Raw genomic sequence first — 22,828 nt, 5'->3', positions numbered from 1 at the left:
TCCATTTAGGCACCCTGACATTGGGACACAGTGCGTTTCAGCCCCAGAGAGGCCAGTTGGCCTTGGTACAATTTACATGTTCTTGCCGATGTGATTTCTGCGCAATTGTTCTTTGCTGCACCTCTGAATGTGTTTTTATGCATCATGTGCTTTTCCCTACACCGCTGAATGTATGTTTATGCATCATGTGTTTTTCCCTACAACTCTGAATGTTTGTATGCATCATGTGTAATGTTTTCAGGCCTATACCGCTAAATGTATAGTGATACTTAGGTGGTTGTTCTTCCTAGTACAGGGGTTGCTAGTGAGGTCCTGGTTCCGTGCGTACATTTTCCTTAGGTGGTTAGGGTTGCGCAGGTAGTACTTACCTGTTACCAGTGGTTACTGGTTGTGTGCTTTATTTTCTATTTTGTTCTACAATTGTTCTATGTGCTAAGGGTTATCCCTACAAAGTGCTAATTCTACCAAGTACTGGTTCTAAAAGTGTTTATTCCTGTCAGTGGCGCCCGTGGCCCTGTCCCATGTACCTTATCCCCTGTAAATTATGCCCGTGCCTATGGCACATTGTAAAGTGTGTATTTATTATCTAATGTGTTTGTTATAATACAAAGGCTATTTTTATACATAACCTTGTGTGGAGTTTCCTTTGTGGTGAGCCTTGGGTGTTGTTGCTGGGGGTGCGTGCGCAAACACTTAATTTACATTGCCTCCGGGATAAGCCTTTCTGCTCACACCATGTTGCCTAGAGGGTGAGCAGGGGTTTTCTTTGGCGTGTAACTCCCTTGCCCTGACTAGAGTGGTGGTTTCTGCCTGGCTTTGGCGCAAGCCTCAGCCAACTGGAAATCCCATTTCTAACATTCACTATATCTATTCTGAATCACTGCACATATAAACCTATCAGTCACCCCCTGAAGGCAGGGTGCTGGGTTTTACGTTAGAGGGTGTTGGACAGGCCACATGAAGGGCTCGCTCCCTCCCCGCAGGACAGGGCCCGGGCCACCGTCAGCACCATTGCCCGGCCCAGCCGCCATCTTGGACACGGCACCACGCGGCCGCGCGGCCTCAGCCCGACCCCAACCCTGGGCCTGGCCAGGCCCCGACATCCCGGCACCACCCTCCACCCAGGAGGTGAACGGACCACTTGGCAGGTCAATGGGAGTAAGAAGTGTCGATGGCTCTCCCCCGCCAGGTGCCGAGCACCCCCAGCCTCCTCGGGCGCTGGCTCCACCCCCCTGCTGGGTGTCTGGACTCCCTCATCCCAGGCCTCCCGACCTCCAAGAGCGAGGGTCCGGACATCAAAGGGCGCCAGACCTATAACTGAGGCCGCCCCAGGACAGGAAGGCAGTTGTATCCTGGAGTCGAGAGACACCGAGAAGAACTCATCCTTGACGGACTGCTGGCGCTGCCACAGCCCTGCCTTGTGAACTATTGTCCTGCCTGCTGGCGCTGCCGCGGCCCTCTGCAACCTTCATCCTCGTGGGACCTGCTGGCGCTGCCGCGGCCCTCTGCAACCTTCATCCTCGTGGGACCTGCTGGCGCTGCCGCGGCCCTCTGCAACCTTCGTTCTCGTTGGGACCTGCTGGCGCTGCCGCGGCCCGTTGCAACCTGCATTCTCGTGGGACCTGCTGGCGCTGCCGCGGCCCGTTGTAACCTTCATCCTCGTTGGGACCTGCTGGCGCTGCCGCGGCCCGTTGCCACCTACGACCTCTTCGGGACCTGCCGGCGCTGCCGCGGTCTGACCCATCCGAACACCGAGCTCGAGGATTGTGAGCTATCACCGTTACACCTCCGTACCCGTGGGTACCAAGACTGTCCCGCTACCCCCTTCCCTTACTAGAGACTAGAATTGAGAAGATCATCGTGTCCTGATCACCTTGTATCGTACCACTCTACTACCAGAAGTGCCTATAAAAGGTGTTACCCTGATCTTTGTGTGGTGTCCATCTGTGGGGGGGAAGTTACCTGTCTGTGCGATCACTGTGCTCGGCCGACCCTCCAGGTCCCCGTCTAACATTGGTGGCTAGCGGCGCGATCCGAACCAACGCGTACCGTACAGACAGTAACTCACCCTACGACTAAAACCACAATGACGACCAAAGAGAGCGGATCGGCGGAGGAGTTCCAGATGGAAAAGCTGGAGGAATACAACCACCGAGAGCTCAAACAATTTTGCATGGACTTAGGCATTGCTACCACCGGGCTAAGCACAAAAGAAGACTTCAAAAACGCCCTAGAGGCCTGGACAGAGACGAATACCGCCACCCCCCGGGACCCCGCAGCCCCGGAAGTCAACACCACCCGGACGGAGGAACGGAGAACAGGCCCGTCCCGTGAAGAGATCCAAGAGCGGGAAAAAAATAGATTACACGAGTTAGACTTGGCACGACTCAGATTAGACGGAGAATTAAAACTGGCGGAACAAAAAATAAACTTAGAACACTTACGGCTCAGAGAAGAGCGAGAGGAAAAACAGAGACAGAGAGACCTCGAAGAAAAAAGACTGGCATACGAGCACGAGTGCAAACTAGCGGAGATAGAAATACGCAAACTGAACAAAAACCTAGGGGTGCCCGAGCAACCGCACTCCCCGGGTCCTACCGAGCAGAAGGTCCACATCCCCAAGGATGTGGTCCGAGAATATCACCGGAACGACGACATACAGCAGTGGTTCAAGGCCTATGAGATTGCCATGACCGCCCACCGGGTCGCTCGAAGTGACTGGGGAGCCGGCCTATGGGGGAGATTCGTCAACGAGGGTCGTGATGCCCTGCTGCAGCTTCCGGACCATCAAATGACGTCCTATGACCACATGAAGGCCGCCCTCCTCAGTCGATATGGACTTACACCCGAAATGTACCGCCAGAGGTTCCGCAACAGCACCCGGATCCCAGGTACGACGTGGTTGGAATACGTGAACTATTTCAGCCGAGCCTTCGAGGGGTGGATCAAGGGTAACAACGTAACCACGTACGAACAACTCTTCAATCTCATTGTGTGGGAGCACCTCTCCAACAACTGCTTCGTCGAGCTCCGGCAGCACCTCCTCGACAGTAAATTGACTGAACCCCGGCAGCTCGCCACCGAGGCTGACCGGTGGGAGAGCACCCGAGTGGCCCGGAGTGGGCCGAATGAGCAGAACAGAACCAACCAAGGTCATCATCGTCCCCGAGGAGGAGGAGGAGGCCCGGGCCGGGGCAGAGACGCCGTCCCGGCCGCACCCACTAACGCCACCCCGGCCCCAGTAGGCCGGGGAAACCCCCCGATGCGCCCGGGGTTCCGAGCTAACGTGACGTGTCATCGATGCCAGCGAGTCGGCCACTATGCCAGTGACCCGACCTGCCCGAAGAACCAGGTCCCCGGGCCCCGCCAGATGGCGGCCGCCGCCCTGGGAGAAGAACAAGTCTCCGAAGACACGGAGACCTATGAGTCGGAGCAGTTCGAGTGGGAACCCGCCGCCATGACCCTGGCATGCCTAGGAGGAAGAGACATGGTCCCGCGGACTCCCCTGCCCGCCAACACTCGGAAGTACAGCCAATGGGTGAGCATCAATGGGCGCAAGGCCGAGGCCCTGCGTGACACCGGGGCCAGTGTGACGGCCGTCCGCTGTCACCTGGTGACCCCAGAACAAATCCTACCAAACGTACTTTGCCCCGTCCGATCGGCAGATAACTCGGAGAGCCTGTGTCGGATGGCCTGCGTCCCCTTCGAATGGGGAGGAGTGTCCGGCATGCTGAAAGTAACTGTCCGTGACGATGCCCCCGTAGACTGCCTCCTGGGGAACGATCTCGAGAGCTCCCCGTGGGCCGCTGTGGAAAGAAGAGAGCATCTGGGGATGTTGGGTCTCCCGGACTGGGCGTGCGTAACCACCCGGTCCATGGCCACCCGCACCATCCCTAGACCAGAAGAACGAGAATGGGCAGCACCTCCGCCCTCGATCACTCCAGAAGACGACTTCCTCCAGACCGACCACCCGGACCCCGCCCCCGAGGGGTCCCCACAGCCCCCCGAGCTTCCCGACCTGGCTCAGTGGCGTCAAGAAGGGGGGCCCACCCAGGAACAATTCCGGCAGGCGCAAAAGACCTGCCCCTCCCTCGAGGGATTGCGACAGCAAGCGCTCACCCAGAGCCAAGGAGACACCACCGGGGCCCACTGGGTTTATTGGGACAATGATCTCTTGTACAGCGAACAGAAAATCGCAGAACTGGGGGCCGGGCGAGTGCTGGTGGTGCCCCTCCACTTCAGAGACTTCCTGTTGAACCTAGCCCATGATGTCCCCCTGGCCGGGCACCTGGGCCAAGACAAGACCTACCACCGCCTGGTGACTCACTTTTTTTGGCCCAAAATGAGAAATGACGTCTCCAACCATTGCCGGTCCTGCCCGACCTGCCAGGCCAGCGGGAAGAGCGGCCGCAAACTCAAGGCACCCCTACAACCATTCCCCGTGGTGACCACCCCGTTCGAAAGGGTGGGAATAGACATTGTGGGGCCCCTGGACCCCCGAACAGCACAGGGGCATCGCTTCATCCTGGTCCTGGTGGACCACGCTACCCGATATCCTGAGGCGGTCCCCCTTCGTACGATAACAGCCCCAGTAGTGGGTCGAGCCTTGATGGGGATCTTCTCTCGAGTGGGCTTCCCCCGGGAAGTCGTCAGCGACAGGGGTACGAACTTTATTTCAAAGTATATGAAATCCCTCTGGCAGCAGTGCGGAGTCACTTACCGCTTCACCACCCCCTATCACCCCCAGGGGAACGGACTAGTCGAGCGGTTCAACCGCACCCTCAAGGGGATGATCATGGGGCTGGAAGAACCCCTACGCCGCCAGTGGGACGTGCTACTACCGTGCCTCCTCTTCGCCTACCGAGAAGTCCCCCAGAAGTCCCTCGGCTTCAGCCCCTTCGAACTCCTGTATGGACACCCCGTTCGCGGGCCTCTCAGCCTAGTGAAGGAGGAATGGGAAATGGCCCCCCTAAAGACCCCTCCGGACGTCTACAAATACCTCCTGACCCTCCGCAATCAGACCCGGAAATTCAGGGAAATGGCTAAAGCCAATCTGGAGGCCAGTCAGGAGGACATGAAGAAGTGGTACGACCAACATGCCTCCTTCATCGAGTTTGAACCGGGTCAGCAGGTATGGGTGATGTCCCCCATCGAACCGTGTGCCTTGCAAGACAAATGGACGGGGCCCTTCAAGGTGATCGAGCGCAGGAGTCCCGTCACCTATCTCATCGACCTGGAGTCCCCCCGGAACCCCCTCCGGGTCCTCCACGCCAACAGGCTCAAACCCCACTTCATGCGCTCAGAACTCAGCCTGCTGATGGCGACCGACAGTGGCACAGAAGGAGACTCCGAGCCCCTCCCGGACCTACTGAGGACTCGGGAAAGAGATGGCTCGGTGGACGGGGTCCGACTCTCCGAGGCCCTGACCCCAGAGCAGCGTCAAGATTGCCGGGCCCTCCTGCTGCCGTTCGCAAACCTGTTCTCCCTCGCACCCGGAGTCACCTCCTGGTGCCTGCACGACGTGGACACGGGGGACAGTCCTCCTGTCCGACACCGGGCGTACCGGGTACCGGATCGGGTACGTACATGCATCCAAGAAGAAGTCTCCAAGATGCTCGCCCTCGGGGTCATCGAGCCTTCGGACAGTCCCTGGGCCAGCCCGGTCGTCCTGGTCCCCAAGGCCGCGGCACCGGGCACCACGCCGGAGCTCCGATTCTGCATCGACTATCGGGGGCTGAACGCGGTCACCCGAACCGACGCTCACCCTATCCCCCGAACAGATGAACTAGTCGACCGCATGGGGGCAGCCCGCTACCTAAGCATCTTTGACCTGACAGCGGGCTACTGGCAGATCGGCCTCACCCCCAGGGCCCAAGAACGTTCCGCTTTCTCCACCCCGGACGGACACTACCATTTCAGAGTGATGCCCTTCGGCATGAAGAACGCTCCAGCCACCTTTCAAAGACTGGTGAACCAGGTATTGGCGGGCCTCGAAGAATTCAGCGCCGCCTACCTGGACGACATCGCGGTATACAGCCGCCACTGGGCCGACCACCTCCACCACCTCAGAGCGGTCCTGCAGGCCCTCCAACAGGCCGGCCTCACCATAAAGGCCAGCAAGTGCCAAATCGGCCAGGGGTCCGTGACCTACCTCGGACACCAAGTGGGGAGCGGTCTGGTGGCCCCCCTCCAACTCAAGGTAGCTGCCATCCAGTCCTGGCAACCCCCCGAAACACAAACAGAGGTCCGAGCCTTCCTGGGGCTCACCGGATACTACCGGCGGTTTGTGAGGGACTATGGCAGCATTGTGGGGCCCCTCACGGAACTCACGTCTAAGAACAACCCAAAACGAGTCAACTGGACTCCCGACTGTCACGCGGCCTTCGAGACGCTGAAGGCCGCCATGTGCACCGCTCCGGTGCTCCAGGCCCCCGACTACAGCCGCGAGTTCATTGTGCAGACCGATGCCTCCGACCATGGTATTGGGGCCGTCCTCTCCCAACTGAACCCCGAAGGAGTGGACCAACCCGTGGCCTTCATCAGCAGACGCCTACTGCCCCGAGAACAGCGCTGGAGCACCATTGAGCGAGAGGCCTTCGCAGTGGTATGGGCCCTCAAGAAGCTCCGGCCGTACCTCTTCGGAACCCATTTCCGGGTACAGACAGATCATCGGCCCCTGCAATGGCTCATGCAGATGCGGGGGGAGAACCCCAAACTATTGCGATGGTCCATCTCCCTGCAGGGGATGGACTTCACTGTGGAGCATCGTCCTGGCCAAGACCACGCCAACGCGGATGGCCTGTCCCGCTTTTTCCGCCTCGACGAGGAAAGTCCCCAAGAAGATGGGTGACTCTCCCCGCCTTCAGCTGGGGGGGACGCATGTTGGACAGGCCACATGAAGGGCTCGCTCCCTCCCCGCAGGACAGGGCCCGGGCCACCGTCAGCACCATTGCCCGGCCCAGCCGCCATCTTGGACACGGCACCACGCGGCCGCGCGGCCTCAGCCCGACCCCAACCCTGGGCCTGGCCAGGCCCCGACATCCCGGCACCACCCTCCACCCAGGAGGTGAACGGACCACTTGGCAGGTCAATGGGAGTAAGAAGTGTCGATGGCTCTCCCCCGCCAGGTGCCGAGCACCCCCAGCCTCCTCGGGCGCTGGCTCCACCCCCCTGCTGGGTGTCTGGACTCCCTCATCCCAGGCCTCCCGACCTCCAAGAGCGAGGGTCCGGACATCAAAGGGCGCCAGACCTATAACTGAGGCCGCCCCAGGACAGGAAGGCAGTTGTATCCTGGAGTCGAGAGACACCGAGAAGAACTCATCCTTGACGGACTGCTGGCGCTGCCACAGCCCTGCCTTGTGAACTATTGTCCTGCCTGCTGGCGCTGCCGCGGCCCTCTGCAACCTTCATCCTCGTGGGACCTGCTGGCGCTGCCGCGGCCCTCTGCAACCTTCATCCTCGTGGGACCTGCTGGCGCTGCCGCGGCCCTCTGCAACCTTCGTCCTCGTTGGGACCTGCTGGCGCTGCCGCGGCCCGTTGCAACCTGCATTCTCGTGGGACCTGCTGGCGCTGCCGCGGCCCGTTGTAACCTTCATCCTCGTTGGGACCTGCTGGCGCTGCCGCGGCCCGTTGCCACCTACGACCTCTTCGGGACCTGCCGGCGCTGCCGCGGTCTGACCCATCCGAACACCGAGCTCGAGGATTGTGAGCTATCACCGTTACACCTCCGTACCCGTGGGTACCAAGACTGTCCCGCTACCCCCTTCCCTTACTAGAGACTAGAATTGAGAAGATCATCGTGTCCTGATCACCTTGTATCGTACCACTCTACTACCAGAAGTGCCTATAAAAGGTGTTACCCTGATCTTTGTGTGGTGTCCATCTGTGGGGGGGAAGTTACCTGTCTGTGCGATCACTGTGCTCGGCCGACCCTCCAGGTCCCCGTCTAACAGAGGGTGCCCATGCATAAGTAGGGCCCCTCTGCAGCTTTCGGAATCTATTTCCGGGGTTGTTTGTGACGCAGCCAACAATATATGTGGTTCCCCAGAGTTTGTCCCACCACTTCCTTGGGTATAAGATGGGAACCCCTGACTACAGGACTTTAAAATTACCTGGACGAAACTCTGCTACAGAAACCAAGTACTTCGACGATCTACACTACGCAAGATAGCTGAAGAATCTCCCTTGGAGTAAGGGTGTTACTCCCCTGCAAGGCCGGCACCTAAATGCATCTGACCGGTTTGCATCTCCCGAGCTCCCGAGGACTCTGAAGATTTCTGCAACACAGGAGGTGGGTTCCCGTGGTCTCTGAGGTTGATCTGAACACTCAGCAATCCTAAGGCCTGTATCCCTCGTGGGGACCCTGCAACCCGAACCCCTGTGTACCGTGTACTTTTGCAGCAGCATATGCTTTCCGGCGACCCCTGGGGCTGTGCTTTGGGCTACTTGTAGTCCTGACCCCGAGCAGAGTTTCCACCGAAGATTTCCGGCCTTCACTACAGTGTTCCGTGGCCTGGTATTTTGTGAATCAGCTTGATCCCTGGTCCGTTGGCCTCTGGGTCCCTGTGAAGGTAACTTTGACTTTCCTTGGGCTTTCCTGGTTGCTCAAGACATGCCCTGACTCTCCATTGCTTGGAGAGTCCCCAGGACCTTGCTGGTCCTCACCAAAGCTTATTTACTCTGCACGTGTGGGTTGCAGTTGCCAAGACTTGTTGGTGCTCACTCCAGACTCTGACCCCCCCAGCACTCGACATCATTCGTGGAACAGCTCACCTCACGGACTTTGGTCATCGTCGATGTCTCCTGGTCCCCGTGGCTGCAGACTCAAGCTTCACCTCATCTCACCTGAAACACCCGATATCGGTGGGCATTCGTCTATCTTGCCCCGGTCACTCTGAAGTGACCCATACTCTGTCCCCTCTGCTTTCCGGTTCCTCTCACCTCGGATCCAGGTTTGGATCACACCGGACACTTTTCCTCATCACGCCATTGAAAACGATGAAGGTTTCCGACATCACTTGACCCCTATGCACCCGGCTCCCCTGGGATAGGTAACACGGGTATCTCGGTACTCTCAAGGGTGGTGGCCTTAGAACCTTCTATGTTTGAAAGGGTTTGCTCAAAGTCCTCTACGAAGTGTCCTTAATCTTTAAAATTCCAACCGCGACGTTCCCATAGGATTGTACAGAGCTCGCGCCTGTGTTTACACACTGCACCCGTCCACCGTGGGTCTCCTGGGTCACTACCTTGGGTGGTTCCTTGGGGTCCCAGTGTTTCTACGTGCTCTAGGCTGTGTGTCTAGTTAAGTCATCGTTGTTCTACCACCTTCTTAGTATATGGTCCCGTCTCCCCCTGTGGATTGTGCTATTTACTGTTGTTCTAGTGATGTAAAATTGTGTGCTTTGTGCTCTAATCTCATAAGGAGGTTAGTAGAGAGTGTTTAGTAATAAATACATATTTTTATATATCTCATGTGTGGTTCTCGTTTCGTTTGGTCATTCACGAGATTATAGACTGGTGAAACAAGCTGCTTTACATTCCTTCCAGACTTAGCCTGAAGGCTGCTCTCCACAGCTACCACTAGGATAGCTTTCTACATAGGTTGTCTTTACAACCACCATCAATAAGGGTCGATTAGACTGGTGCACGGTGCCCACTAGAAGAGTGGACAGCATATGCCAGGCTAACTTCTCACAGTATTTTTCTAGCACCTTCTCCATAGGTTGTCCCTACTAAAGGGACGACACCGAACACTGAACCAACCAGCGCAGTGACGGGGGCTTCTCTGCGCCGGCATTGGTGGAGACCAGGACTGGATGTGACGTTGTGACTTCACTGCCCAAATAAAAGGCCACACAACTCAAGGTGTGTAGAGCCCCATTCCTCCCCCACACCCCCTCTGAGCCAGCATCTTCCACCTGACCCTTGAAGCTCCTGCCAGCCAGCTCCACGCAAAAGTCAAAACTTTTTGATTGCATCAAATTCACTACATTTTGCAATTTCCTGTACTTTTGGCTTGAGAAAGACTGGTTCGAGCCGAAACTTCTCATCGAGACATGCTCTGCTCTCCTGCTGGGGTCTCCCATGACTCTCTGAACCAAGGCATGCTGCCGTGGGACATTCAATGTGAGGCCTGCAAACCACATTTCATGCTCTTTCCTCTAATTTCACAAGAAAAGACTTCATTTCACCCCCTGCTTGCCGGCATGCACTGTTTTATTAAACTCTTTTCCTTGAAGAAAGTCGTGAACTCATGTCTTGGCTTTGCTAGTGCTTTATATGAGGTCTACCAGCACCAGCGCAGGGTTCAAAGCACCACTGCTGGGTGGATACGGTGTCCTCCTCTTGCGCAGTCTCTCCTGGACAAGGACTTACATTTAGATGTCTTCAAGGGCTGCCTCAGATGATCTAAAGGCGGCTTCTCCCTTCAAGCATCAAAGATCTAGAACCTTCTTCAGGACCACGCTTGGTCATCTTCACACCTTTGAACCCCCGTTACGAAGAACGAGTGGATCATCTATCTAACAGCAGATTCCTCACCTCTTGAATCCCCCCAGGCACCAGGCTGGATCCGGAACCTTTGTTGCGATCGCTCCTGTGCGCTGGTAGGGGGCACTCTCGGGCTCCTCTGCGCCCCTAGAAATGGCGATAGAGCCATACGAAGGAACCCCCCCACACTCTGACCGCAGCTTTTAAAGGAACCTGCCACACCCTCACACACAGAACAGCAGATGAGTCGCTAATCCGACTCTGCGCTGGATCGAGCATCTGACCGTATAACCAGTCGGACGTCGAGTCCACGGAAGGGGCAGGCGGATGGGTCAGAGAGGAATCTGTGGTCAGTGCGTCCACCAGAAGGGAGAGTCTCCCCAGAAAGAGTGCCTTGAAGGTAAGTAACTTGTGTCTGGGTGGTTGGTTGAAAGAGATGAGACGGTTCAGGTAGGTGGGGCCTTGAATGTGTGTGAGGGGCTTGAAATGAGTGTGTTTGTGTATCAGAAGCCAGTGGAGCGCCCTGAGGTCAACGTCTCCTTTGAAATGAGGGTGGCTTGGACCTGGAAGTCGAAAGGACATCCACTATGAAATGAGGAGGCGGGGGCTTCCAGAGAGGGTGGGGGCTCTGGAAGGTGGAAAGAACCTCCACTATGGACTGAGGGGGCTCTTCTTGAGGGGGAGGACCACCTGTTATGAAATGAGAACAGCTCTTCCTTAGGGGGAGGTGTCCTATGAAGGGCTGAAGGTACCGCCACTTTGAAGCGAGGGGGCTCTTCTTGAGGGGAGGGGACCTCTAAAAGCAGTGGCGGCTGCCGCCTATCTTAAGTGGTAAAGCGGCCGCAGGGGGAGGGCAGAGGTTTGAGGAGGGGGGTTGAAATAATAGAAAATAAAAAAAATAAAAGACTTACTTGCCACTCTGCGGAGAGACACCTCGCTGCTCCTCCCGTCGCTGTTCAGGCCGGAACGGGATGGGCCCGGAGGGCACAGGCTCCACACCCAATCCCAACGCTGCTCTCACATGAGAGCTGCGCCAGGATTGGTCTGAGCGTCCTCGTTTGCTGCTTAGACGGTGCATTGGAGCCTGGCCTTTTCTCTGAGCCTGCTGTGTAACTGGCCTAGGACGGCCGGCCAAGCACGCATTCGCATGTATGAGTGCGCTCGACTCCGCCTCCCTGACACGCCCACCCGCCCGGCCTAAGGTTAATGCGGGGCTCAGACAGACGGCATAAATAATATGACCATAACTGTGTCATTGCCATTTTATTTACCATCTAATGCTAATGGCGCGGACTGTGGGGCGACGCTCCTCGCCATTACAGAGGAGCCGCCCCCGTCTAAAAGGTTAAAGGACCACCTGCTGTGGCATGGGGGACAGGGGCGGGGGGCTCTGCCTAAGGGAAATGAGGCGTCTGAGCTCACCTCCACTCCGACATGAGGGCTCAAGGACAAGGAACCCCCAGAAGTCTGCCTCTTCTTACCTGGTGGTAGGGTCCTGAACTCGTACGGGGGGGACAGGGGCCCGGGGCCCAGAGGGGTCTGCGTCTGGACCCGGATCACGTAGACAGTGTCCGGCTGCAGGTCCGGGAGGGTCAGCTCCGACTCCTGCTGGCGTTTCACAGTGAAGTGGTCCTCCTCGCCCTGTGAAGGATGAGACACCAGGATTAGGGAGGTGCGAGGGAGGGATCATTCATCAGAGGAGGGAGAGAGAGAGAAGGAAGGGAGGGCACATCAGTGAAAGAAAAACAGGCGTCAGGACTACACGTGTAAGAAGAGAGAGAGAAGCTGTAAAAGGAGAAGAAGAAAAATACAGGAAGGAGAGCGAGTAAGTGAGAGAAAGAAATGTGGAGAGACTTCTCTATTGGTGCTACCTTCTGCAGACAATTAGCTTCTAATCGCTGGAGAGGTCGCTGAAGCCTGGAAGCGAGGTTTGCATCCCTGGTAGGGGTGGGCAGCTGAAAGGGCTCCCCACATGGGGAACAAAGGACCCCAGTTGTCTTGGCGCCTGATGGGCCGAGCCTTGAGTGGACAGGCCGGGACTTGACGCGTCTCAGGTGAGAGGTGGTCTTTTGAAGCAAGGAGCGAGGCTTAGGCTTCAACAAAGACCGGAACTCCTGTGAACAGCAGCTCTGTTCAAAAGAAAGACTCTGAGCCTGCTGAGGACAAAGAAACCCGACGCCTGGAACCACCACTGCACCCCATGACTGTGGCAGAGTCCGAGTGCCCCACCTGTCCCAGCGAGGTTCCCCAGTGCTCCGGAGTCTGAGCCCACTGTGGGTTGACCCCTCCCGGACTCCCCAACATCGCCTGCAGCCTCTGCACAGAGACCCCCCCCAACAGCGAGTGGCCCGGTAATGTGGAATCTGACCTCAAAAGGCACCCCTGCATCCGGCCGCCCTGCACCCTTGAGAAGAGACTTAATGTGCACCTACGTCCCTGAGCCTGCCAACTTATCTGCCCAGCTGTTGGTTCCTCCCGAAGACTTTCTGGACCGAGCCTGCAGCTAAAAAACAAAACCAGCAATTCCAATTGAAAACAACAGGGCACCCGATGCCAAATCAGCACCCTGTACCCGGCCACCCCCGTGCCACTTTGGGTGCGCCTTGTGTTCTAACTCGGATCCTCCTTCTGCCCAGAGCTAAGCCCTAGGAGCTTTGCTTCCACATCCAAGTGGAGTGCCCGTGAGCAGCCACTAACCGGAGGCCCCCAATCCCCCTTTGGATAACATCGGGCCTCCACACTCTGCACCCGGCCGCCCTAGTGCCGCTGAGGGTGCTTTTTGAGTGCATCCTCTGTGCACACTATACCTCACTTTGATATAGTATATACAGAACCAGCTTCCTACAGGGGCATACCTCTAATCCTATTGGCTAAAATCCTCAAAGGAGGGGGTCACTTCAGCTCAGGACACCTTAGGGGTGAGCCTGGCTGAGCGGGGACACACCGCTCCTACTTACTAATACTTCCACTGACCTTGCTGCCGAAACTGGGGCTTGGTCAGGGGGCGGGCATCTCCACTAGCTGGGAAGACCCTGGCTTGCATAGAAAGGGAACATATGTCACTCTGGTTATTGTTCTACTCTTTACAGAATGTCACTCGCAGGCCCTGTATTCCACCGGAATGCACTTCCACTTCTGTTCCATGTTTGTGCTCAACTAGTCGTTCTGTTCTAAGGCAGTTACTTGTAGCCTCTGCTTGGAAGAGTCCGCTCTCGCCTCTCCTCCTTCACTTCAAATAAAGGACTCCTGAACTGACCTGCGGTCTCCTGCAGTCCTTATTCTGCTACAGAAGCCTTTGAGGCTCACCCCCTCACCTCCGCCCCGAGCAGGCTTTGTTTCTGACCCACGAGAGCGCAAGGCTCTCCCCTCCAGGGGTCAGAAACATGTCTAGAGGCAGCGGCTGGTGCAGACGAGTCAGCCACACATTAAAGGATTGGTAGGTTTTCAGGGGACACCTCTGAGTGCATTTATTAACCCCTTCCGTGCGGGGCTGTTTCCCCCGCTGTGCTGGGGGGCGCGTACAGCGCCCCCAGTGCTCATGACGAGGTCAGCTAGTCATGAGCTACGGCGCTCGAGTGCTCCTCGTCATGGCCACATCCGTTCCCATGGAACGCTCAGCACAGCAGGGGAATCAGCCCAGCCTGCGAGCGTTCCACGGAACGGGCGCGGTCATGACGAGCTCAGCTCGTCATGAGCACCGGAGCGCCGGAGCTCATGACGAGCTGACCTTGTCATGAGCACTCAAGGGGTTAATGAATCCAACACTGGTGTCAGTGTGGGTTTATTAAGCAGAGATGGTTGGTACCAAACATCTTGGGATTCAGTGAAGCCACCGTGGAGCTGGGGGACTCGTACTGACCAGGTCCCAGTCCATGGACTCAGTACGGGTTCACTGTGCACTTATAATGTCCAAGAATGGACTTAGACACTATGGGGGCAAATCTGCTCATGCAGTTATGGACTCACGTGAGGTATAGTGAATCCTGCCTCAGGGCTGTAAGGCCTGCTGTAGGGGTGACTTACCTATGCCTCTTGCAGTGCTGGCAGGCTTGGCACACAGGGATGTGTGCCAGGTCGACTCTTCAGTTTCAGCTGCACCAAAGCACGCAGGCTGAAGTGGCACTGTGTGTGTGCGTTTGTGAGGGTTCCCGTAATGTGGAATAATACACGATGCAGCCCTCAAAGACCCTCTCTGGTCACAGAGCCCTCGGTACCACTGGGACCTTTTACAAGGGGATTACATGTGGGGCAGAGGTGTGCCAATTGTGGAAACATACGTACAGTTTTGGGAAAGAACAAAGGCCCTGGGAACCCGATTAGCAGGAGCCGAGTGCATATTCAGAGTCAGGCAGGAGGGGGAGGTTACCACGCCAAAAGGACAACTTTCTGACAATATTTTTTGTTGTGTTTTTTTGAGAACGCGGCCTCGCATATACCAAAGCAATCAACGCTAGTTCTGCAATAGGAAGGAACACCATGACATGCACACTCGTCGCAATCTAGGCCGGCATTTTAGAAATCGCTTTTCCCGCAGTTTGGTGCTAAGTACAGTAATATACAGTGAATTCTTGAGTGATAAAGAGTGAAATCTTGATTTTATGTGACGAGTTTTCTCAGAGAATACCATTTTTCTACACCATTAGTCCATTCTAAAGTCCTAAAACATTGCTGCGTTTCGGATTGAAAGTCCAAGATGGCGATCAGTGTTGCTTTGGCAGGCGCCAAGCACCGTTATCCAAGCACTCGTTTACTAAACACGGAAAGGGGTGCGTCGGTTGAAGCCGGGGTTGTGGAACGGAGGGAAATCCTCTCACTTTGAAGTCAGAGAAAGTAAATTAAAGGGGCCCCCTCGTAAACAGCGTCTGACATTCTATCTGAGGCGATAAGAACAATAATGGCAGCTCTGTTTACAGAGGAGGCCTGGAGTGAGTGCTGAGGGGATGGGGCGGGCAGCGGCTGGAGGCCTTTCAGTTGCCACAGCAAAGATGAGCAAGAAAGAAAGAAAGAAAATAGTCCCAGACACAAATAGATAAGCACTAAAGTGGAACGTTATCAGCAGTTGGGCGGTGATCTGTTGGAGTGAACAAACACAATAAGGAGGGACAAAGAGGAAGGATTAACCAATAGAAAGCAAGTATTTTTGAAGGACAATCGAAGGGAGGAAGAAAAAGGCAATGGGCGGGCTGTAAGCCCACAGAGTGGATACAGCATGTCTCGAAGAGACAGTGAGTATGCTGCCTGGGCTCAACCTAAAAAGTACCTTCCGAAGTCGTAGCCAGGGGAAGCACACTGGCCTCTAGCCACTGGCCACACACTGGCCACGAGCCACTGACCACACACTGGCCATGAGCCACTGGCCACACACTGGCCACTAGCCACTGGCCACACACTGGCCACTAGCCACTGGCCACACACTGGCCACGAGCCACTGGCCACACACTAGCCACTAGCCACTGGCCACACACTGGCCACTAGCCACTGGCCACACACTGGACACACACTGGCCACACACTGGCCACTAGCCACTGGCCACACACTGGCCACGAGCCACTGGCCACACACTGGCCACTAGCCACTGGCCAGTGAGTGGAAGCTGTACTTGGGCCACGCTCGGCGTGGACAGGCAAAGCATGAAAACATGTAAAGGGAAGGCAGACGATGCGCTGGCCAATCAGGAGCATGGAAATTAGAGCGACAAATGGTAAGTAAAGGTAAGCAGTGGACAGGCTCCAGCCCCTCAAGATTTATTTTAAATACAACAGATTTTGTTTAGGTGAAACCTAAAAGTGGAAATGAGAGAATAAGGGGAAAAAAACAGAAAGGGGGTCAAAGATTGGGAAAAAGAAGGCAAGGGGGCAGGGAAGAGACTGAGGACAGAATGAAAAGAAGGAGAGGAGGCTGACAAGACAAGTTCAAGAGGAGAGACCAGAAGAATGGAGAGGAAAGGGGGGCGCAGAACACTAGACTGTGGGGATCCAAGGGAAAAAGAAAAAAAAAAGGGTGAGAGGAGAGAGTGGTTGTGAGCGCCGGAGAGAGACTCACCTTGGGGTGGATGATGACGTCGTACTGCAGCGAGGAAGAGCTCCGGTGACGCGGACCCGTCCACGCCACTGACAGGGAGTGCACCCCCTGATCCACCAGCCGAAGGGAGGACACCGTCACGGGGGCTGCAAGAGGGCAAAAACAGGGTAAGAAGGAGTGTAATCTACAAGGGGGCAGAGGAACACAGAACAGTCTTTACATGACAGGCACAAGAGAGTGAGAGCAGGAACCACCAGCACCTTTACATGACGGGCACAAGACAGTGAGAGCAGTAACCACCAGCATCTTTACACGACAGGCACAAGACAATGAGAGCAGTAACCACCCCCACCTTTACACGACAGGCACAAGACAGTGAGAGCAGTAACCACCAGCACCTTTACACGACAGGCAGAAGACAGTGAGAGCAGTAACCACCACCTTTACATGACAGGCACAAGAGAGTGAGAGCAGGAACCACCAGCACCTTTACATGACAGGCACAAGAGAGTGGGAGCAGGAGACACCAGTACCTTTACACGACAGGCACAAGAGAGTGTGAGCAGAAACCACCACCACCTTTACATGACAGGCACAAGAGAGTGAGAGCAGGAACCACCAGCACCTTTACATGACAGGCACAAGAGAGTGAGAGCAGTAACCACCAGCATCTTTACACGACAGGCACAAGACAATGAGAGCAGTAACCACCCCCACCTTTACACGACAGGCACAAGACAGTGAGAGCAGTAACCACCAGCACCTTTACACGACAGGCAGAAGACAGTGAGAGCAGTAACCACCACCACCTTTACACGACAGGCACAAGAGAGTGAGAGCAGGAACCACCACCACCTTTACACGACAGGCACAAGAGAGTGAGAACAAGAACCACCACCACCTTTACACGACAGGCACAAGAGAGTGAGAGCAGGAACCACCAGTACCTTTATACGACAGGCACAAGACAGTGAGAGCAGGAACCACCACCACCTTTACACGACAGGCACAAGAGAGTGAGAACAAGAACCACCACCACCTTTACACGACAGGCACAAGAGAGTGAGAGCAGGAACCACCAGTACCTTTACGTGACAGGCACAAGACAGTGAGAGCAGGAACCACCAGTACCTTTATACGACAGGCACAAGACAGTGAGAGCAGGAACCACCACCACCTTTACACGACAGGCACAAGAGAGTGAGAACAAGAACCACCACCACCTTTACACGACAGGCACAAGAGAGTGAGAGCAGGAACCACCAGTACCTTTATACGACAGGCACAAGACAGTGAGAGCAGGAACCACCACCACCTTTACACGACAGGCACAAGAGAGTGAGAACAAGAACCACCACCACCTTTATGTGACAGGCACAAGGCAGTGAGAGCAGGAACCACCAGTACCTTTATACGACAGGCACAAGACAGTGAGAGCAGGAACCACCACCACCTTTACACGACAGGCACAAGAGAGTGAGAACAAGAACCACCACCACCTTTACACGACAGGCACAAGAGAGTAAGAGCAGGAACCACCAGTACCTTTACGTGACAGGCACAAGACAGTGAGAGCAGTAACCACCACCACCTTTACACAACAGGCACAAGACAGTGAGAGCAGGAACCACCAGCACCTTTACACGACAGGCACAAGACAGTGAGAGCAGTAACCACCACCACCTTTATACGACAGGCACAAGACAGTGAGAGCAGGAACCACCAATACCTTTATACGACAGGCACAAGACAGTGAGAGCAGTAACCACCACCACCTTTACATGACGGGCACAAGAGAGTGAGAACAAGAACCACCACCACCTTTACACAACGGGCGCAAGACAGTGAGAGCAGGAACCACCAGCACCTTTACACGACAGGCACAAGACAGTGAGAGCAGGAACCACCAGCACCTTTACACGACAGGCGCAAGACAGTGAGAACAAGAACCACCACCACCTTTACACAACGGGCGCAAGACAGTGAGAGCAGGAACCACCAGCACCTTTACACGACAGGCACAAGACAGTGAGAGCAGGAACCACCAGCACCTTTACACGACAGGCACAAGACAGTGAGAACAGGAACCACCAGCACCTTTACACGATGGGCACAAGAGAGTGGGAGCAGGAACCACCACCCCCTTTATACGACGGACACAAGACAGTGTGAGCAGGAACCACCAGCACCTTTACACGACAGGCACAAGGAAGTGAGAACAGGAACCACCAGCACCTTTACATGACAGGCACAAGGAAGTGAGAACAGGAACCACCAGTACCTTTATACGACAGGCACAAGACTGTGAGAGCAGTAACCACCACCACCTTTACATGACGGGCACAAGACAGTGAGAGCAGTAACCACCACCACCTTTACATGACGGGCACAAGAAAGTGAGAACAAGAACCACCACCACCTTTACACAACGGGCGCAAGACAGTGAGAGCAGGAACCACCAGCACCTTCATGATGGGCACTATTCGCTCACAGTAGGAACCACCACCATATTTACACGATGGGCATAAGAGATTGTGAGCAAGAACCACCAGCATCACCTTTACACGAGGGGCACAAGACAGTGAGAACAGGAACCACCAGACATGGAGGAAGAAACAGGGCACAGACCAGGGTCAGACATGGAGGAAGAACCAGGATCAGGCATGAGGGAGGGCCAGGGCACAGCCCAGGGTCAGGCATGAAGGAAGGAACATGACACAGACCAGGGCCAGACATGGAGGAAGGACCAGGACACAGACAGGGTCAGACATGGAGGAAGGACCAGGACACATATCAGGGTCAGGCATGGAGGAAGGACCAGGGTCAGGCATGGAGAAAGAACCAGGTCACAGACCAAGGTCAGGCATGGAGGAAGAACCAGGGTCAGGCATGGAGTAAGGACCAGGACACAGACCAGGGTCAGGCATGGAGGAAGAACCAGGTCACAGATCAGGGTCAGGCATGGAGGAAGAACCAGGTCACAGACCAGGGTCAGGCATGGAGGAAGAACCAGAGTCAGGCATGGAGTAAGGACCAGGACACAGCCCAGGGTCAGGCATGAAGGAAGGAACATGACACAGACCAGGGCCAGACATGGAGGAAGGACCAGAACACAGACAGGGTCAGACATGGAGGAAGGACCAGGACACAGACCAGGAGAGGCGTGGAGTAAAAACCAGGTCAAAGACCAGGGTCTGGCATGGAGGAAGGACCAGGGTCAGGCATGGAGGAAAAACCAGGGGCAGGCATGGAGTAAGGACCAGGATCAGGCATGGAGGAAGGACCAGGATACAGACCAGGGTCAGGCATGGAAGAAGGACCAGGGCCAGGCATGGAGGAAGGACCAGGGTCAGGCATGGAGGAAGGACCAGGACACAGACCAGGGTCAGGCATGGAGGAAGGACCAGGACACAGACCAGGGTCAGGCATGGAGGAGGTACCAGGGTTTTAAGGCCTTACAAAAAAGGATGCGCTGCATGTAGCTCCGATGGTGGCCCAACAGAGCAAGCCACAGTTTGGGGCACGAAGTGAGGGCTTGTGAGACGGACCTGCTCTTGTGATGCCTTACAAGAACCAGAAGCGAGAGGGAGCGGCCAGAGCAGGACCTGGTCAAGTGATGGACTCGAACAACGAGAAGATGCACAAGAGAGGACCTGACGGTGAGGGTGGGCTGATAGTGTGAGATCTTACGCTGGGAGTGGGAAGGTCATTGACAGTGGGTCCTTGACGGGGAGTCCTTGATGGCGAGTCCTTGACGGCGAGTCCCTGATGGCGGATCCTTGACGAGGGTCCTTGACGGGGAGTCCTTGACGGTGAGTCCTTGACGGTGAGTCCTTGACGGCGAGTCCTTGATGGTGGGTCCTTGACGGTGAGTCCTGGACGGTGAGTCCTTGACGGCGAGTCCCTGATGGCGGATCCTTGACGAGGGTCCTTGACGATGAGTCTTTGATGGTCAATACTTGATGGTCGGTCCCTGACGGTCTCTCATTGCCAGTGGGTTCTTCATGGTCAGTCCTTGACGGTGGGTCAATGATGGTCAGTCCTTGACGGTGGGTCCCTGAATCATCGTAGGGAAGACAGTGGACATGTCTAGGTCCATCATATGACACCGTAGGGAAGGCGTGGACTTGTCTAGGTCTGTCATGTGACACCGTAGGGAAGGCGTGGACTTGTCTAGGTCTGTCATGTGACACCGTAGGGAAGGCGTGGACTTGTCTAGGTCTGTCATGTGACTCCGTAGGGAAGACAGTGGACATGTCTAGGTCTGTCATGTGACACCGTAGGGTAGGCGTGGACATGTCTAGGTCTGTCATGTGACACCGTAAGGTAGGCGTGGACATGTCTAGGTCCATCATATGACACCGTAGGGAAGGCGTGGACTTGTCTAGGTCTGTCATGTGACTCCGTAGGGAAGGCGTGGACTTGTCTAGGTCTGTCATGTGACTCCGTAGGGTAGGTGTGGACATGTCTAGGTCTGTCATGTGACACCGTAGGGTAGGCGTGGACATGTCTAGGTCTGTCATGTGACACCGTAGGGTAGGCGTGGACATGTCTAGGTCTGTCATGTGACACCGTAAGGTAGGCGTGGACATGTCTAGGTCCATCATATGACACCGTAGGGAAGGCGTGGACTTGTCTAGGTCTGTCATGTGACACCGTAGGGTAGGTGTGGACATGTCTAGGTCTGTCATGTGACAGCGTAGAGTAAGCGTGGACATGTCTAGGTCTGTCATGTGACACCGTAGGGTAGGCGTGGACATGTCTAGGTCTGTCATGTGACACCGTAAGGTAGGCGTGGACATGTCTAGGTCCATCATATGACACCGTAGGGAAGGCGTGGACTTGTCTAGGTCTGTCATGTGACTCCGTAGGGAAGGCGTGGACTTGTCTAGGTCTGTCATGTGACTCCGTAGGGTAGGCGTGGACATGTCTAGGTCTGTCATGTGACACCGTAGGGTAGGCGTGGACATGTCTAGGTCCATCATATGACACCGTAGGGAAGGCGTGGACTTGTCTAGGTCTGTCATGTGACTCCGTAGGGAAGGCGTGGACTTGTCTAGGTCTGTCATGTGACTCCGTAGAGTAGGTGTGGACATGTCTAGGTCTGTCATGTGACACCGTAGGGTAGGCGTGGACATGTCTAGGTCTGTCATGTGACACCGTAGGGTAGGCGTGGACATGTCTAGGTCTGTCATGTGACACCGTAGGGAAGGCGTGGACATGCCTAGGTCTGTCATGTGACACCGTAGGGTAGGCGTGGACTTGTGTAGGTCTGTCATGTGACACCGTAGGGTAGGCGTGGACTTGTGTAGGTCTGTCATGTGACACCGTAGGGTAGGCGTGGACGTGTCTAGGTCTGTCATGTGACAGCGTAGAGTAGGCGTGGACATGTCTAGGTCTGTCATGTGACACCGTAGGGTAGGCGTGGACATGTCTAGGTCTGTCATGTGACACCGTAGGGTAGGCGTGGACATGTCTAGGTCTGTCATGTGACTCCGTAGGGAAGGCGTGGACTTGTCTAGGTCTGTCATGTGACTCCGTAGGGTAGGTGTGGACATGTCTAGGTCTGTCATGTGACACCGTAGGGAAGGCGTGGACATGCCTAGGTCTGTCATGTGACACCGTAGGGTAGGCGTAGACTTGTGTAGGTCTGTCATGTGACACCGTAGGGTAGGCGTGGACTTGTGTAGGTCTGTCAGGTGACACCGTAGGGTAGGCGTGGACGTGTCTAGGTCTGTCATGTGACAGCGTAGAGTAGGCGTGGACATGTCTAGGTCTGTCATGTGACACCGTAGGGTAGGCGTGGACATGTCTAGGTCTGTCATGTGACACCGTAGGGTAGGCGTGGACATGTCTAGGTCTGTCATGTGACACCGTAGGGTAGGCGTAGACATGTCTAGGTCTGTCATGTGACACCGTAGGGAAGGCGTGGACTTGTCTAGGTCTGTCATGTGACACCGTAGGGAAGGCGTGGACTTGTCTAGGTCTGTCATGTGACACCGTAGGGTAGGCATGGACTTGTCTAGGTCTGTCATGTGACACCGTAGGGTAGGCGTGGACATGACTAGGTCTGTCATGTGACACCGTAGGGTAGGCGTGGACATGTCTAGGTCTGTCATGTGACACCGTAGGGTAGGCGTGGACTTGTGTAGGTCTGTCGTGTGACACCGTAGGGTAGGCGTGGACATGTCTAGGTCTGTCATGTGACACCGTAGGGAAGGCGTGGACATGTCTAGGTCTGTCATGTGACACCGTAGGGAAGGCGTGGACATGCCTAGGTCTGTCATGTGACACCGTAGGGTAGGCGTGGACTTGTGTA

General features: G+C 55.7%; 1 protein-coding gene across 1 annotated transcript in view; it reads right to left on the bottom strand.

Moving 5' to 3' along the window:
• Positions 1-22,828, bottom strand: part of EPHA1 (EPH receptor A1) — a 138,836-nt gene that overhangs the window by 59,479 nt on the left and 56,529 nt on the right. Inside the window, exons 6-7 of the mRNA XM_078655847.1 lie at positions 16,531-16,655; positions 11,970-12,129 (exon numbers count right to left, since the gene is read on the bottom strand). Coding sequence (XP_078511973.1) covers positions 11,970-12,129; positions 16,531-16,655 — 285 coding nt within the window. The remainder of the gene's footprint in view (positions 1-11,969; positions 12,130-16,530; positions 16,656-22,828) is intronic.

The sequence above is a fragment of the Lissotriton helveticus genome, chromosome 7, assembly GCF_964261635.1.
Source record: "Lissotriton helveticus chromosome 7, aLisHel1.1, whole genome shotgun sequence".
NCBI lineage: Eukaryota > Metazoa > Chordata > Amphibia > Caudata > Salamandridae > Lissotriton > Lissotriton helveticus.
Note: the sequence above shows the minus strand (reverse complement) of the source record. Positions and strands in the feature narration are given on the sequence as shown.